This window comes from Microtus pennsylvanicus, chromosome 7, assembly GCF_037038515.1.
Source record: "Microtus pennsylvanicus isolate mMicPen1 chromosome 7, mMicPen1.hap1, whole genome shotgun sequence".
Taxonomy (NCBI): domain Eukaryota; kingdom Metazoa; phylum Chordata; class Mammalia; order Rodentia; family Cricetidae; genus Microtus; species Microtus pennsylvanicus.
Genome location: NC_134585.1, coordinates 84,297,197 through 84,315,149, shown reverse-complemented (window position 1 = coordinate 84,315,149; position 17,953 = coordinate 84,297,197). Strand labels below are relative to the sequence as shown.

The 17,953-nt window shown below is 46.5% G+C and overlaps 1 protein-coding gene across 2 annotated transcripts in view; it reads left to right on the top strand.

The window, feature by feature from the left end:
• Positions 1 to 2,201: 2,201 nt before the first annotated feature.
• The window catches only part of Manba (mannosidase beta), a 67,884-nt gene continuing 52,132 nt past the window's right edge, over positions 2,202 to 17,953 (top strand). Inside the window, exons 1-3 of one of the 2 annotated variants that reach the window (XM_075981278.1) lie at positions 2,202 to 2,627; positions 14,684 to 14,778; positions 17,556 to 17,661. In XM_075981278.1, the coding sequence (XP_075837393.1) occupies positions 2,451 to 2,627; positions 14,684 to 14,778; positions 17,556 to 17,661 (378 nt within the window). In that variant the 5' untranslated portion in view covers positions 2,202 to 2,450. The remainder of the gene's footprint in view (positions 2,628 to 14,683; positions 14,779 to 17,555; positions 17,662 to 17,953) is intronic. The other variant, XR_012911382.1, reaches the window with a different exon arrangement.

The window sequence follows — 17,953 nt, the reverse complement described above, 5'->3', positions numbered from 1 at the left end:
TGATCCAGGTCTTCCCACATCAGTTATTAACTGAGAAAATGGCCACAGGCTTGCCTACAGGCCAATGTGATGAGGCCGTTTTCTCAATGGGGGTTCCATTTTCCAGATGACCCTGCCTTGGGGCAAGCTGACAAGAAAAACTAGCTAACACACTGTAGGTATTAAAAAAAGAAAGTCTAACTTGGCTCAGTTTACAATTTTTTAGTCTCATATATGACTGAAGTATTTCTCTTTCCAACAACCTATCTCTAAAGAAGAACGACAATGGTTTCTTTTCCTTTCTCCTTGCTTTTCTCTAGCTGTCCTTGCTTCTGGATCCTCCTTCCTTCCCAGGTAGGTAACCACACTTGAAGAGAAATGTTCTCTAGACTGCTTCTTCCTGTTGTCTGAGGATGAGGCATCTTTAGGGGACCCTGAAAAACTGGGATAATGGCCAAATCCTGGGAGAGCGGCTGTATTATTTTTTGTTTAGTCTCTGTGTGATAGGCTTATCTGAAGTCCTGGATGGAGTAGTCTGTGAGGCTGGACCATCTCAGCTAGTAGCTTTGAAGCTCTTCTGGGTGTAGAATTTTGAGGAAACTGCACACAGAGGCATTCTGAGAGGCTGGATCACGTGGGCTACTTATCTTTGTTAGTGTTTGGGCCTTTTATTCTAAAAGGTAACATATATATCCGTATTAACACAAGTATGGAATACACAGCGTGCATACGTCAGTTAAAGGTGATTTTTGTCGTTGTCTCTGGTATCGCAGGTGAGAGGAGAGCTTGCAGGAACACGGACAGTGTGAAAACACCTCGCACGGTATGGAATTCCCGCTGACCTTTGAGAGTTCAGAGCAATAGCAAACCTGCTGGCAGAAGGGGCCACGGAGGTCAGGTAGCATACGTGACTATCAGACCCAAGAGCAAGGCAGGATATACCGGGCAGGAGAAGCTAAGGGGCATGGAAGGAAGAGGAGCCCTTTAGCCAGGAGTGTAGTTTGGGATTGAATTCAAGTCTTAAAGCTAAGCGCCATAACCCACTGAGCCATCTCACGGGCCCTATTTTATAAGCCTGTAACCCTCCACACAACATTTCAACAACCTTATGATCTCATTTATTGAAGAAAATAATCTTTAGATAAAAATAAGCACACCGGTGTATCTTATCTCTCTCTCTTTTTCTTTTTTTGAGGCAACATTTGACTCTAGGTCAGGGTGACCTGAAACTTAACTCTGTAGTCCAGGCTAGCCCCAAACTAAAGGCAGTCCTTTTACCTCAGCTAATCAGTTGTTGAGTAGGTGTGAGCCACTACCCACCCACATTCTTTTAAACAGTGTAACTTCAAAACGATAGGAAACGCCATCTTCAAAACCTAGGCTTGTTTTCTGTCTTGAGAAGTCTGAACTTCCTCAACTGGGCATTGCCATGCTTTCTTAAGCTTCTCTCAACGCTGTTACGTAAGCTAGACAAGATATTATCTTGCTAATCTCCAAGTTTTGCTTCCTACTGGCTTTCTGAAATTCTTTCCTGGGGCCTAAGACCCTGGGTTCACCTGAGTCAAGGTCTCTGAAAAGAACCCAGGGACTGTTGAGATGGGTCAGCAGTTAAATAATGCCCCAAGCGTGACACCTTGAATTCCATCCCTGGGATCCACGTGGTGGAAGATAGCACTCCAGTTCCTCGGACTTTCACACGCACGCTGTGGCAGGAACCCCCTCTTACCCCTCCAAGAAATTAATAAGTAAATAAATGTGAGATGTTTTGTCTAAAAGAAGAAGAACCCGGGCTGTGCCTCCGAAACTGATGTCTGCATGTTTTTAAATTCAAGAAGTGGGAAGTTTGCTGCTTGCCCAATCACCGAAGTGGGGGGGGGGGGCGGGAGGGGGATGGTGGATTTCAGACTCACCCGTAGCACTAATCCAAGTTCCCGAGAACCCCAGAAACAACTCCGCGGGGCCTAGGTCACATACAGCCACCGCTAGCAGGGCGCACATGGAGTTTTTCAGTTAACCGGAGTTTATAGTTAGCTCTGTTTAGTCCCAGCAGGTTCGTCGAGGGGGTGTTCAGCCTGGCAGCCCCTGCGGCCTGGGCCCAGGTCTGTGAAATCTTCCGCCAGGCGTGGCAGGAGGTCTCCCCGTGCAGGGTCTGCGCATGACTGAGGACGCGCACCTGAGGTCTCTCCCAAACAGTCAGGCTCGGCTTTCCAGGCTTTTCTGTCGCTTTGCCTTCCCTCTTACGGTGTCGTCCTGAACCAGGGAGCCGAGCTGCAGGAGAGCGCGGGCGGCAGCGGGCCCTGAGCCCTGCCTACACCCGGGTCTGTCCCCGCCACTTTCCCTCCCTGCGAGGCTGCAGGAGAAACTCAGCTGACCTGGGGGCGGGTCTGGGCCGCCCCTGGGCGGGGACAGAGCGGCCAAGCCTGGCCTAGGGCCGGGGCGACACTGCCGGGTCCCTGCTGCCAGCGGTCAGCATGCATCTGCACCTGCTCCCGCTGTTGGCGCTGTGCGGGGCGGGTTGCGTGGTGGCGGGTCCCAGCTACAGCCTGCGGGGGAGCTGGCGGGTGAGCAACGGGAACGGCTCCCTGGAGCTCCCGGGGACAGTCCCGGGCTGCGTGCACAGCGCCCTGTACCAGCGCGGGCTGATCCAGGTAGGACTCGCTGCCACCCTTCCATGTGGTCCAGGTCGGTCTGTCTGGGCTGCTGTGGGCAGCTGGGGAAAGAAACGGCCTGGCAGGGGGGTTCAGGCCAGTTGTGGACACTTATCCACCCTCTCTGGGACATCTGTGACCCCGGGAGGCGGAAGCTGCCTATAGAAAACAAACAACGTGTCTGCTGTCTACTTACTGAGGTGATTCTCGGCTCCAGCATTTGATAAGGGGACTTACCTTTCTTTCTAAAGACAGAGTTACTGTTTCCATCATCCGGACGCTTGCAGGAGCCCTTAGTTAATCATAGTTCGTTGAATGTAGTGTCTCGGGTTTACACGTTCGCTTTGAAGCCTCGGGGAGTCTGGTTTGAAATAAACCCAAGGGACTGGAGAGTCACGAATAAAGTTTGGTTATTGGTGCTCATGTGTGCAGGTTTTGGGAGTGAAACGCAGAGCCATGAACAGGCTAAGCACACATTGTACCACCGACCGACATCCTAGTCCTAAAACCTAAATAATGTTTTGATTTTTTTAAATGGGGTATTTGAAGCAGTGTTTCATTGCGACACTGTCACGTGAGTGTACCATGTATTCTGCTAATCTTCACTCTTTTCTTTGTCTTGTCTCCAGGTGATCCCTCCCTCTTTCCAAGTAGGTTTTTTCCCACTGTCGTGTCCTATATACATATCATACGTTTATTTTAAACTAGATTCAGCATGAGTGAAAACATGTCATGTTCATTTATCTTTCTGAGTCTGGTTTATTTTACCTAAAGTGATCATTTCAATTGCCATTCTTTTTTTTTTTTTTTAAAGAAAGTATCTTATGTAGTTTAGGCTGGCCTTGGACTCCTAATAAAACTGAGGGTAATCTTGAACTTCTAATCCTCCTGCCTCTGCCTCTCATGTGCTAGAGATATACAAGCGTGCACTACCATGCATGGCCTAATTACATTTTTCTTTATGGCTAAATTGTGTGTGTGTGTGTGTGTGTGTGTGTGTGTGTGTGTGTCTGCGCATGCGTGCACGGCTCTAGAGATTTAACGTAGAGTTTTATGTGTGCCAGGCAAGTTTCCTACCATTGGACTATACCCCCCCCCACAAACTGTCTTTGACTGTTGTGATGACGTCTGTAGTTTCCCTAAATGCTAAAGTAGTCAAACTTTATGGAAAACGTCTGATATAGTACTCACATCAGTCTGTCTTTGTTTTTTTTTCTTTTCATCGCATATATCAGAAGGAAAGTGAATATAATAATTTACAATGAACATTGTCTAGTGTACCTTTTAGGTAAATCTTTCTGAAACTTAACTAGTGTGTTCTTAGTTAACAGATTATATATGAGAAGGTAAAAAGTGACGTGTAACATGGAAGTGGAAAGGAGTGTGACCGGAAGTGAGGGGCACAAGGGAGGAAAGAGGAAGGGAGACTGGGAGGGGAGGAGGGGGGACAGGGGAAAGGAAGAGGGGAGACGGGAGGAGAGGAGGGGGACAGGGAAGGGGAGGACAAGAGATGGAAAGGGGAGGGAAGGCAGGAAGGGAAGAGGGGAGATGGAGAGGAGTGGGGAAATGGGGGGGAAGAGGGAAGACAGGAGAGGAGAAGGAGGGACAAGGGAGGGGAGAATGGGAAGAGAAACAACTAAAACAAATGGAAGGAAACGCCAGAACGAAACCCAATTCTTTGTATGCAAATGAGAAAAAATAAAAAGCAAAACACACGTGTGTGTGTGTGTGTGTGTGTGTGTGTGTGTGTGTGTGTGTGTGAGGCCACAGCTTACTTTGGTTTCTATCTACAGTCTCAATTTGTTTCTTTTTGTTAATTGAATTAAGCCAACAGGAAATCAGAACTTTAGCAAAGCAGATTATTGTCCTGTGCTGTTGGGCAACACAGCAAGGAGAAACTTTGGTTCTTTCTAACTGCAGGCCTTTGCTTGGCTTGTGAAATAGCTAACTCTTCTTCACAGGAGTAATTGACAAGGCCTTGCGACCTCTTCACAGATTCTTAGAAAAGCTAAATTCAGATAAAGTGGATTGGAGTCCTAGTGGGAGTGGGATAGAAGAAGGGCGGTTAGTGAGACCTTATCCAAGCTGAAAGAGGTGACATTGCATCCTGTGTCATTATAGCAGCCGTGTTTAGTGTTGGTCTTCAAAAACATTCTATTGCTTGGCACAGACACTGGACCGGAGATGAACTTGAAACTTATCTTGGGAAAGTCGTTTATTTCTGTTTCCATTTGTCTTATTAACTACCCTGTACTCATTTAGTGCCTCGGATTGTAGCAGACACGGTTTTAAGCGCTTGAAATTCAACAGTAAAGAAAAAGCTTTGCTCCCGTGGACAATCTAGAAAGACAGTTACCAGGTTAATAAATTACAGCACAGGGGGTATGCTGAAAAAAGCATTCAGGAGGTGAAAGGCAGAGAAGGCTGGGAAGTTGCTAGTTTTTCTGTTTGATTTTTTAAAAAGATTTATTTATTTATTATGTTTAGTGTTCCATCTGCATGTATGTCTGCGTGTCAGGAGAGGGCCCCAGATCTCATTACAGGTGGTTGGGAGTCACCATGCTGGGAATTGAACCCAGGACCTCCGGAAGAGAGCCAGTGCTCTTAACAGCTGAGCCATCTCTCTAGCCACCCCCTCTCCTTTTAAGTTGCTGGAGACAGTCATTTTTATATGGATTTTTCTCAGTAGAGAGCTTTTCCATTGTAAAGGTGGCACACATTTTTAGCCATGTAGAGAACAGGGCGGCAGTGGGCCAGAAGGAACTGACATGCCTCACTGGTCCCACTAATAAGAAGGACAGAGACCAGAAGGCTTTGAGCCGTGGAAGGAAGACAAGTTCAAAGATTTCCCAGGTGTGACCGTGTATAGGACACTTTGGACTTTATTCTGCATGAGATGGGAAACTGTCGAGTGTTTTGACTTGGAGAAGCAGGGTTGGTTTTACTTTGTAAAAGGACACTGTCCTAGTTCCTGTACACAGTGACTGAAGCATGGGCCCAGCTGTGGGACACTTGCAGTTTTGAGGCTGGGAGATTTCTGTATTGGAGCAAGAACATGAAGGGAATGGTTTGTGGGTTTTGTTGTTGTTAAATTTTGCTCTGTGTGTGTGTGTGTGTGTGCGCGCGCGCGTGCATGCAAAAAACTTGCAGAAGTAGATTTTCTCCTTCCCACACGGAATACAGGGATCAGACAGCCAACGCCTTTATTTACTGAACTATCTTGCTGCCCCTCCCACCCCCATTTTGTTTTTCAAAGTAAGGTGTCACTCTGTAGCCCAGGATGGCCTTGAATTTGTAGGGGAGCCTCCCCTTTAGGCTCCCAGGTGCTAGGATTCTGTGCCAGCACAACTGGCTTCGTAGTGTGTGGGTGCACATCTTGAATGTAGAGCCAGAAGCTGGGTTTGTTTACAGATGGCATGGGAGCAGTAGGACGGAAAGGAGCCTTAAAGAGTATCAGTAGTTCGTTCCCCAGCTGCGGCTACGTGGAACTTTGTCTTTACAGAGAGGCTCGGTGATTGACCTTGATGGTCTCCAAGCTGACTGAGTGTTTCCTCTGTGGAATCTCCTTCCTCTAGGTGTATCGGAGTAAAGGAACTGTCAGGAATTTTTATCTAAATAAAGACTGATGGAGCTGGAGAGTCGGCTCCAGGGAGTCAGTTCTCCCCTCTACTGTGGGTTCTAGGAGAAAACTCTAGCTGTCGGCTAGCACAGCCACCCCTTTACCCTCTGAGCCATCTTCCCAGCCCCAGGGCTATGGCTGTCTTCTAGATCACTGGTTTCTCGGAAACAACCAGAACTAACAATTTCTTGTATTTCTTCTTTATAGACACACATAGGTATCTATCTTATCTGGGTTTGCCTGTCTCCCCCTCCCACCAAATAGTGATACTCTATGACCATTATTTTATGCTAACCTGGAACTTGATAAGTTGTAGAAAGTTTTCTGGATCGTTATGCAAGTAGAAATGCTAGCTATCATGACTGAATGCTCACTTTGTGCTGAGAACAGCTCCGAGCATCTTCACTTCCCCAGTCTTTGTGATTCTTGAGAAATAATTACTTTCTCCATCCCAGAGAGGGGGTAGGGAGCATAGGTATGGGGGTGTGGATGCTGGGGTTGGGGTGGGGGACAGACAGGCCTTCAAAGCTTTTTGCTTTCTTTCTTTTTTATTTGTTTGTTTTTCAAGACGGGATTTCTTTGTGTAGCTTTGGCAGTCTTAGAACTTGCTCTGTAGACCAGGCTGGCCTCAAACTCACGGAGATCTGCCTGCCTCTGCCTGCCAAGTGCTGGGGTTAAAAGCATGCACCACTGCTGCCCTGCATTTTCTTTCTAAGAAAATTTTATTACATTTTTGTTTATTGCAGGGTTGAGTCATGAGTCATGGGGCACATATTGAGGTCAGGTGACAACTGAAGGAGTTAGTACTCCCTTTTACTCTGTGCGTTCTGAGGATTGAACTCTGGACCTCTGGTTGGATGGGAAGTGCCTTTATCTGCTGAGTCAGCCTGCTGAACGTCTGTGTATGTTTTCTGCCCTTCAAATGGATCCCACAGGCAGTCTGGCCAAGCTAGGAATTAGACCGTTCAAAACTGACTAGTCCGCTTCTCCAGCCTTCATCTCAGAAGCAGCATCACTGTCTGTGGAGGAGGCCCAGCACAGTCCAGTCCTGACCCTTCAGCAGTTAGCAATTGCTCGGGGCATCTTTCCTCACCTTTCCTCACATTTCCTGAGCTCCAGAACCAGAACCAGCACTCACGGTCATACTACAGTCCGGGGTCTAAGTCCTTATACCTGTGCCCCCTGCTGCCCTTTGTAGTACCCTTGGTGTATAGTAGTAACCTAAGAAAATGGTTAAATTGAACTCACTTTGGTAGAAAAATAAGAGGTCTCTCTGAGTTTTGTTTTTCATTTAGAGCGCAGGTCAATGGAGCAGTTTTTACAAATAGAAGAATTTTAGAAAAACGGGTTTCAGATTGACTCACAGTCTATACCCATGTACCCTTGGGTAAAGGTAAGTAAGTAAGTAGAGGTCCTTTGAGAATTATAGGTGAAGATGAAAGTCGACAATGGAGCAGCTGAAGTTTGGCGAACACACCATTTTCTGAATAAACCCCATTAAAACCTTCATGTGGTTTCCATTGGCTTAGCATCCCATTGATGTTAGCACATTAGTACTTAGCACAGAAAAGGTTATATGCACACATGTATTTGTGATATATATATATATATATATATATATATATATTTGTTTTTCAAGACAGGGTTTCTCTGTGGTTTTGGAGCCTGTCCTGGAACTAGCTCTTGTAGACCAGGCTGGTCTCGAACTCACAGAGATCCGCCTGCCTCTGCCTCCCAAGTGCTGGGATTAAAGGCGTGTGCCACCACCGCCCGGCGTATTTGTGATTTTTAAGTATCTTTTTAAATGTCTGCGTGTATACTAATCTCTGTGTGTGGTGGCCATAGAAACCAGAAGAGGGCATTGGATCACCTGGAGCTGGACTTACATGTAGTTGTGAGCTGTCAGATGTGGGTGCTGGGAACCAGACTTGGATCTTCTGGAAGAGCAGCAAGTGTTCTTAGGCACTGAGCCATCTCTCCAGCCCCCTGTATTTCTGCTTTTTAAACCCCAGTAATTGAATGAACACCCAGGTACCCACTCTCCAGCTTCTGAGCCCACACGTCTGTGTAGTCACCTACCCTGTCCCCAGTGTCATCACCTGTCTCTCCCGCCATGCCTGCTGGCCTTGTGTCATCTTGGAAACACCGAAGGCTCACATTGGCTCCCGGTTTTGCAGGTCTCAAATTCAGGTCACCGGGCTTTGCTGTTTTAGACCTGTGGGGGGCACATGGTGTGGCAGAGTGTGGCAGAGGCTAGTGTTCATACATTCTAAGAGAAGGAAGGGACCAGCCAAGGTTCCTTTCACTCCTCTTTTCCTCTTTCCCCCTCTGACAGTGTTTTGCTATGTAGAAGCTGATCTTGAACTTATGTAGCCTTGCCTTTTACTCATGGCAATCCTCCTGTTTTAGCTTCTCTAGTACCAGGAATAGAGGCATATACCACCAGACCCAGCTTTGTTTCTCTCTCTCTCTCTCTCTCTCTCTCTCTCTCTCTCTCTCTCTCTCTCTTTAAAAACAAACAAACAAACAAAAACCCCAGAATCTCCTTCTGCGGTTCAGGCTGGCCTGGATCTCACTATGTAGTCTTGAACTTGCTGTGATGTCTCTACCTCAGTTTCCCAAGTGATGAGATCACAGACATGCAACACCACATGCTTAGATGATGTAAGTGTGCTAAATATCAGCTACAAATAACTTACTCAGGGACTCACCTATGACATGGTTGTCTCGTGGCTCTTAATTTGCCTCGACACTGTGATTATCAGTGGTGTCTGGGACACCAGCCTAAGTGCTGGGTCACGAGGAAGCATGCCAAGCCAGATCTCCCTGGGGTGAGTCACCGTTCCGGGGTTCAACAGCTGTTTGACTTTGAGCCTTGAATTCTGCCGTAGCAAATGTTAACAGTACCTACCCGGTAGGGTCCCAGGCAGCATCTTCCAGCTACTATTGTTGCTGCAGATTCCATGGGGCACAAGAGTGTGAGACTTCAGAAACTCTCTTTGCCTTTTGGAGCTCTCGGCTTCCTTCTCTATAAACTGATACTCAACAAGGCATGTTCATTATGTAGATATGTGTGCCCACCTGGGAGGCTAGACTGGATCGGAGGACTTGCGGGCTTGCTTAGCACTCGGCAGCTTGCATGGCTCTCTTTTGGTCACGAGAGGTGTCCCTGAACTGCTGTTCACTTTAAGCGGGACTCAGACTTTTAATGTGGCTCAAAGCAGGTCAGTTAATCTGAAGCCAAGTTAAGTTGCTTGATTAGCGTTTAGAATAACTATGATAAATATAATCTGAGCCTCTGAGACTTTTTTCATAATATATTCCCCTTATTAAGAACCAAAAACTGATTCTTTTGACTATAATTTTAGCATATGGACACGTTTGTTATGTGTTCATGTGGGACTCTATGTGTAGTTTTGAAAACCTTTTCTTACCTTATTAAAGTTTTAAATCACACATTTATGTATGTATTTTGTATGAATATGCTCTGTGTGCCTGTGGGCGTGTGTGCATCATGGCACACGTGTGGAGGCCAGAGGACACCTTGCGGCAGTTAGTACTCTACTTCCACCTGGTGGCTTCTGGGGATTGAAGTCAGACGGTCAGACTCAGCAGAGGGCGCCGGTGGCAGCAGCACCTTCTCCCTGGCCCTGCTTTGTTTTTAATCAGCATGCAAAGTAACAGGTTTTCAGTACAAGCAGACATTGACTCCTGTGGAACAGGCCTCAGAACCCAGTCAGAAAGTGGCTGGTTACCTTCAGAACTGCCATGCCACTATTGTACCGGTGGGCGTGTTCTATCTGCTAAGTCCATAATGTAGCACGCAGGGTCTGCTCCTACGTAAGGCCACTGGAGTCGGGTCTCCCCCAGAAGCCTGGACAGCGCCTTCCCGCACTATAAAAGCTAGCCAGCAAGGGGGAAGTGTTCAGGTCAGTTCCATTTCTTCTTTATATTCTACAACCAAAGTTTGCGGCTTCTTAAGAAATGGGGTCTTACCACCTGGTATAGTACGTTTCCAAGGGCAGTTCTGGGGGCCTTTAGCCTCCCATCGTTTTTCCCAGATATCTAGATATGTCCAGATGGTGCATGAGCTACATTGGCCACAAAAAAGTAAGTATAAGTATGGTCTAACACAAAATTGAAAGTTTGCTTAAAACATTGTGAGACGTTTTGTATGAGTTATTTATTTACTTATTTGCAATTGGACGGCATAGTTCCCGAAAGCAACCCTTGTAGATTACATTATGTTGCACTATCAAAAGATTGAAATTCCCCTGCCTTTGAAAGTGATCTTGGAGGCCAGTCGTCAATAGTGTAGGGAAAGGATGCTGAACGATGTGTTCCCTGAGTGTAGGGTGTTCTGTCCTGCCCCCTCCAAAGCCTGGAGCTTCCCTATCTTCCTGTTTCTCTCTGCCAACTGGTGTACCAATGTAGTGGGGTTTTTTTGGAAGCTGCACCATGCCATGTCACGACGAGGCCTGTACAGCTCGGTGTTCTGTTTGGAGAAATTCAGCTGATCTCTACCATGTGTGCTTAGTAACAGATTTCAGAAAGAGGCTTGAACAGAATGTTTAGAAGGTATTTATGGACTAGAGAGCCAGACAGTAGTCGGTGTGACCACCACATGAAGTGTGACTGGAGACACTGCTCACTCAGACCATCCTGGAACAACTTTTTAGTAATTGGCTAAGCATGGGAGATTCCACACCAAGTCTTGACACTAACCCCTCGGAGGGCTATAGTCTGCTTCTGTGTCCTCTTACCAGTGTCTGGAATGACAAGAGCTTTCCCACTGAATTTGTAGCTAACTTCTGCCACCTCTCTAACTGTGCTTATAGCCTAGTTTAAACAACAACAACAAAAAGTTGGAATATGGCTGGCAAGATGTATGTGTTTTCTGAGTTCAATCCCTGGGCCCTCCACGGTGGGAGGAAAGAGCTCCAAGTTACCCTCGGACCTCCGCATGTGTGCCATAGAACTTATACCCACCTCCCTACACCAGTAAGATGAAAAAAAAATTGGACTCATCCAAGAGGGAGAAATTAACCTGTAAATTCTGTTTGTATACAGAAAAATACGTGTAGCATGATTGCCTTCTTTGAGCTTACCGTGTAACTTTCTACAAGTAGCCGAGAGACAGGCAGGGGATCCAAGCCCTGCCAGTCAGATAGCCAGTATTTCTGGGGCTCAGCCTGTTGAGGGGCTTGGCTGAGCTGCCCTCACAGTTCCCTGGTATTTTTTTTTCCTGGTATTTTTAACCGTCTTGGTTTACGTCCACCGTGCAGCTATAAATAGGGCTGAGTAGAGACACTTGGACAAGCTGATGATTAAGCTTCTCTTCCAGCCCGTGTCCTGAAATATTCACTCTGTGTTTATTCACAGGGAAGGCTCAGTCCTGTGTTCAGAAGAAGCAAAACAGGAGGCAAGTTAGTTGGGGTTTAAACACGCCATGTAACAGAGCCTCATCGTTAAGCAGAACTTAAAATAAAAATCTGTTTGACAGCATTAAATCTCACTTCTTGCTTTTTCCCACAGCAGCTTCTCAGACCGCCCTATTTCGGAGCGATATGCCATAGGCAGGAACCTTGATCTTGGTGTGCTGCCCTGGGGACGCTGTGGTGTTTATTTCTGGGTGGGGACACCGGACAGATGTCCAGATGGCCACTACCCGTCAAGCGTGGTCATTCAGCTCTCATTTTGGTGGAACTTAGATGACACTGGGCTTTTCTTCTAACTCTGGAGTTGCTGCCCTTGAGGGAGTGACGCCCAGCCCAGTCTTAGGGTTTCTCTTGCTGCGATGAAACACCATGACCAGAGAAACTTGGGGAGAAAAGGGTTTATTTTTTGGATTATGCTTCCATGTTACAGATTATCATCAAAGGAAGTTAGGGCCGGGGCTCAAACAGGACAGGAACCTGAAGGCTGGAGCTGATGCAGGGGCCATGGAGGGGTGCTGATTACTGGCTTGCTTCTCATGGCTTGCCCAACTGCTTTTTATAGAAGCCAGGACCAATATTCCAGGGGTGTCCCCCACCCACAATAGGCTGGGCCTTCCCCCCATCAATCATTAAGTATAAAAATGCTCTTCAGGGTTGTCCATAACCTGATCTTATGGAGGCATTTTCTCAATTGAGGTCCCCTCCTCTTTCTTTCTTTCTTTCTTTCTTTCTTTCTTTCTTTCTTTCTTTCTTTCTTTCTTTCTTTCTTTCTATTCTTTCCCTTTTTTTGAGACAGTGTTTCTCTCTCTCTTTCTTTCTTTTTTTTTTGCGACAGGATCTCACTGCGTACCTCTGGCTCTCCTAAAACTCATTATCGACCACGCTGGTGGATCTCTGTGAGTTCGAGGCCAGCCTTGTCTATAGAGTGAATTCCAGGACAGCCAGGGATATACAGAGAAACCCTGTCTCAAAGAAATAAAACAGAGTATGCACAAAATGTATGTGTGTGTGTGTATGCACACATGCAAGTGTGTGTGTTCACTCACGTGTGTGAAAAGGATGGAAGTGTTTTTATGTATTTTTATTTGTGTGTGTGTACATGCATGCACTTTTGTGAAATTATGTGTATCACCTGTCTTCAGGAACCTGAAGAGGCTTGAAGAGGGTGTTGGCTCCCCTGGAGCTGGAGTCATGTTTGGTTGTGAGCCACCTGGTGTGAGTGCTGGGAACCAAACTTGGGTCCTTTGCAGGAGCAGTAAGAACTAGTGACTGCTGAGCCATCTCACCAGCCCCAGTGCAATAGATTTGAAAAGTAGAGCTACAATTACTGATTGTTCTAGATAATAGATTTCTTTCTGCTTGCCTTCCTTCCTTCCTTTTCTTCTCTTCTCTTCTTCCTTTTCCTCCTCTTCCTCCTCTTCCTCCTCCTCCTCCTCCTCCTCCTCCTCCTCCTCTTCCTCCTCCTCCTCCTCCTCTTCCTCCTCCTCCTCCTCCTCCTCCTGCTCCTCCTCCTCCTCCTCCTTTTTTTCCCCCCCAGACAATGTGTCTCTGTGTAACAGTCCTGGCTTTCCTGGAACACACTTTTGTAGACCCCAGAGATATTCTTGTCTCTGCCTCCCAAATGTAGGGAACAAAGTGCCCCTCGCACTAGATTATAGGTTTCTATAAATAGCTTTTCCTTGTATGCTAGGCAGGCAGACTGTGACTGTGCTATCTGCTATGTCAGTAGCCCATGTGAAGTTTGACTCCTTGTCCTTTAAAAAAAAAATCATTAGATTTAAAATTTTTATTCTGTGTGTATGAGTGTTTTGCCTGTATGCCTGCCTGTGCACCAAATGTGTGCCCAGTGCCCAGGGACTTCAGAATCCCTTGGAAATGGAGTTACAGATGGTTGTGAGCCACTATCTGAGGGCTGGGAATCAAATCCTGATCCTCTGGTAAAGTAACAAGTGCTTTTAACTGTTGGACTATCTCTCCAGTCCCTTTATTCAGCTTGTGTGGGCCTGCTGGGAAATCAAATTGAGATCTTCAAGCCTTTGCAGCAAGCCATTTCCACAACCTTTAGTTATGAGCACATGGCCCTTGTTGGCTGGCTACCACACAGACTCGAGCACGTGTTGCAGACGGCTCACACGGATGCTACGGGAAAGCTGAATCTTTTGAGTTTGGCAGTGAGTGTACCACACCCAGGCCTTTTCCGTGCTCTCTTGGGAAAGCATGGCGAAAAGAAATTTGGAAATGCTTAAGGTCTCCACGGAATGGGAGTTTTGCTGAACGTCGGGCAGTGGAGGAGATGGGCTCCCCCTGGAGGCCATCGTGGGTAGTGGCAGCAATGACGGAAGAACTGGGCCGTGAGAGAGGAAGGCTGTGTGTGCCAAGGCTTCTGGTTTTCATTTGCTAGCGATACTGTGGAGGTTCTGAGCTTGGTTTTCAAAGGGGCGTGGGGCCATTGAGACAGTTCAGTGGATAAAGGTGCTCTCTCCCAAGCCTGATGTCTGAGTTCAGCCCTTGGGACCCACATGGTGGAGGTAGAGAACTGACTCTCCCACGGTGTCCTCTGACCTCCACCTACGTGTTGTGGTGCATGGATGAGCACACACACGTATCAAATAAAAACCAACCGATACAAAGAGAGCCAGCATACACAGAGAGCCAGCACCTGTCTCTAGACATGTTCTTTGATGATGATCATATTATTTGTATCCCAGATCTCTTTAATTTCCGATATAGTTCTGGAAATTTTTTTTGCCCACATCCTGGGTGTTTAACAGTGCTGGGCACCATACTCGGGTCCTTGTACGTGTTAGACAAGCATCCCACCACTGGCTAGCCTGATCTATGGCCCAAATTCTTAGTGTTAATGACCTGACTTAGTTTTTTATACACCTAGGCCAAGCGGTCATTAATTTTTAGGTTATCAAGAGCCTTTGTTTGTTTTCTATTTTATCTGTTCATTTTTAGCATATCTAGTGATCTTAATGTTTCTCTTGTACCACCAGGATCCTTACTACAGGTTTAATGACCTTCGCTACAGGTGGATTTCCTTAGATAACTGGACCTACAGCACGGACTTTAAAATCCCCTTTAACGTCAGGTGTGTATATGTTTGCATGCTCTATATCATTTATTCCCTCTCTGTAGAGATTATATTGTTACCTGAGATTTTCTTTTATTTCCTTTTCTGACATTTGTCTGCTCAGGTTGTGTATCAGAGTTCAATCAGATTAGACCATTGCGTCATTGAAGTGACTATGCAGTCATGTTTTGTTTTCTAGGGGAGGACGGTGGCACTGGTTATCAGCGCGTCTTAGGGGATAATTTCACCAGTGGGTATACTGGAGTCACCTAAACCCTGTCAGGTCTTTCCTTCCATTTCCTCCTCTCTACCTCCCCAGTAACTAGGAGGATGTACTAATTGATAATATTTTTATGAAGTTTTTCTTTGTGTGTGTGCATATGTTTAAGGTCAAAGGTAGATGCCCTGTGTCTTCATCAATTACTTTTACTTTGCTTTTTGAGACAGGGTCTTTCTCTGAGTCTTGAGCACTCCAGTTTGGCTGGATTGGCCAATGAGCTGCAAGAATCCTCCTGTCTCTGCCTCCCTAGTGCGGCAGTTACAGGCGAGTGCTGCTGTGCCCACCTTTTATGTGGGTCTGGGGATTGCACTCAGATTCTTACATTTTCATGGCCAGAACTTTACCATACTTGTTGGAAGCGGTAAACCCCCAGATCCTGAATTTCTTGGAAACAACTTGTTTTCCTCTGCTCTGAGACAGCCTCCAGCTGCTCTGAGCACGAGACCCTCAGGAGTTCCTGATGGCAGGAGAGCGATTTCTGGTGGGTTTGGCTGGCGCATGGCTAGGAGTTAAGGATCCCTATAAAAGCGGCCCTGGTACACAATAAAGATGGCATTCTTAGGGCATTCCTGTTTCAAGGATGACCCGTGTCTCTGTCTTTGTGTGTTTAAATCTCCAGGCCTTTGCCCGAGGCTCGCAAATGGTCCTGTAGTGCAGGCTCTGCAATCCAGGAGTAGTACCGTACTGTCACGTGGTGCAGGCTCTGCAACCCAGGAGTAGTACCGTACTGTCACGTGGTGCAGGCTCTGCAATCCAGGAGTAGTACCTTCTGTCACGTGGTGCAGGCTCTGCAATCCAGGAGTAGTACCTTCTGTCACGTGGTGCAGGCTCTGCAATCCAGGAGTAGTACCTTCTGTCACGTGGTGCAGGCTCTGCAATCCAGGAGTAGTACCGTACTGTCACGTGGTGCAGGCTCTGCAATCCAGGAGTAGTACCGTACTGTCACGTGGTGCAGGCTCTGCAATCCAGGAGTAGTACCTTCTGTCACGTAGTGCAGGCGGGCACTACAGTACTGACTAAGGTATCTCCATGGCCTCCCTCACCACCGCTGTTCGTGTGCATGTGTAGGGGTGATCATTGGATCCAGAGACTTACGCATTACATTATATCCCTAGCTCTATCGTATTGCTAGTAAGATCAGAGATACATTATTGTTTTCTGTGTAATGTTAAACAGCCACTGATACTATGACCTCGACCTTACACTACATCATGGGGCCATGAAGAAAATTACAACTATTATTTTTGGTAATGTTTTGTTATTTTAAGCAAGTATTTCTAGTTGAAGCAGAATGTAAGCAAGTCTAGAAGCCACCATTATTACTAATTTTTAAAAATTATCTCACATATGTCATGTTTTGTTATTACTTATTCTCTCTTTAAAACTCTAAAGCCACAGGCTGGGGTAGAGAGCTTGCCTAGTGTGCATAATGCCCGGAGCTGACAAACAAGCTAGAATATTATGACCAATATCATGGAGCTACTGTGTGTCATGCTTCCATTTCCAGATAATGCTTAAAATATTTCTCACAAGAATCCTGCCCTCCATTACATAGTTAGTTCCAGGTCGCTCCGGACTCCCTGAGACTCTGTCTGGAAAAAAAAAAAAAGACAAAGTTCCATTTTCACTTTGAACGTCACGCATTCCGTATCCGCACTATTGGAACTCGCTTTCCACCCCACATTGGTCTTCTTTACGCAACACGGAGGCTCCTCTCCCGCGTTTGTGCCAGGGTTGTGGTTTGGCCTCCTCCTCCTTCTCTCCCTTGCCTTATGTTTGCTCCACGATTTCTGCGTTTGTTAGCCTCTTCCTGACATTTCTCTTTGTAGAGCCCCTTTTCATTTTCCGGTTTCCCACTTTGCCCAGAAGCTGCATAATCCTGTGTCCTGCGTTTGCCTTTCAGTCTCTGCTCCTGTGAGGAAAGATTACATTTTCTTCTCCACTAGTGATACTCTTTTCCTCAGGAATAGGAAGTCTGTTCCTTTGTTTCATCAGTAAGGCCCAGCTGCTCTGCGTGCCTGTGGAAGTTGCTGGTGGCGGTGGCGTGGCCTGTACAGCTGCTGGCCCTGCCGCGGACCCACGACTTCTCCAATTTCTCCTTCTTAGCTCCCCAGCAGAGTAATGGCCACAGCATCCTCACTCACAGATACAAGGTGGTGCTTAATGTGTTCCCTTGGATCGTGCCAGCAAATGCAATGGCTTTGATGGATATCTTTTGTGTAACCTAAGCACTCTGCAGTAGCTGGGAAAGTCAACTCATTTGGAAATTATAACTATGCTCTTGATTTTATTACAATTTTTTGACACATCATGGGGAAAAAAATGAGTCGGATCGCTCAAAGAAATTACAGATCTGTCCAACCCAGACTTCTGAAATCTGACGGGAGCCGCCAGCTAAAGGTGTATATTTTCCTGTGAAATATTTACTTTGCTAGTTCTTAACTGGTTTACAAAGAGACTTAATTAAATTAGTGTTTCATACATCATGTTGCTAAAGTCTTCTGTTGTTTCTTAGTGAATGGCAGAAAGTAAGGTTGATTTTCGAAGGAGTTGATACAGTTGCACAAATCCTGTTCAATAATGTCACTCTCGGAAAGACGGACAACATGTTCACTGGATACGTAAGTACATGGTGATTCCAGAAGAAAGGGACAGAGGGTGCCTCTGTGGTCCTGGTGTGAAGAGGGAAGGCTGGTCACATAATTGACCATGGGCCTTTCAAACACTGAGTAAGTTAGCGTGCTTCTCAGGTGCCCTGTTTGTAGGATGAGAGAGACAACAATGCAAACCCGTGGTTGATCTGCAGACCCCGAGGAAGTAAATTACAGCTTCGGCTTCGTGGTCCACGGTGGTGTGGTCTGGCCGTCCAGTATTTAATGGGAAATCACCACTGAAATACCATTTCAAAAGGAT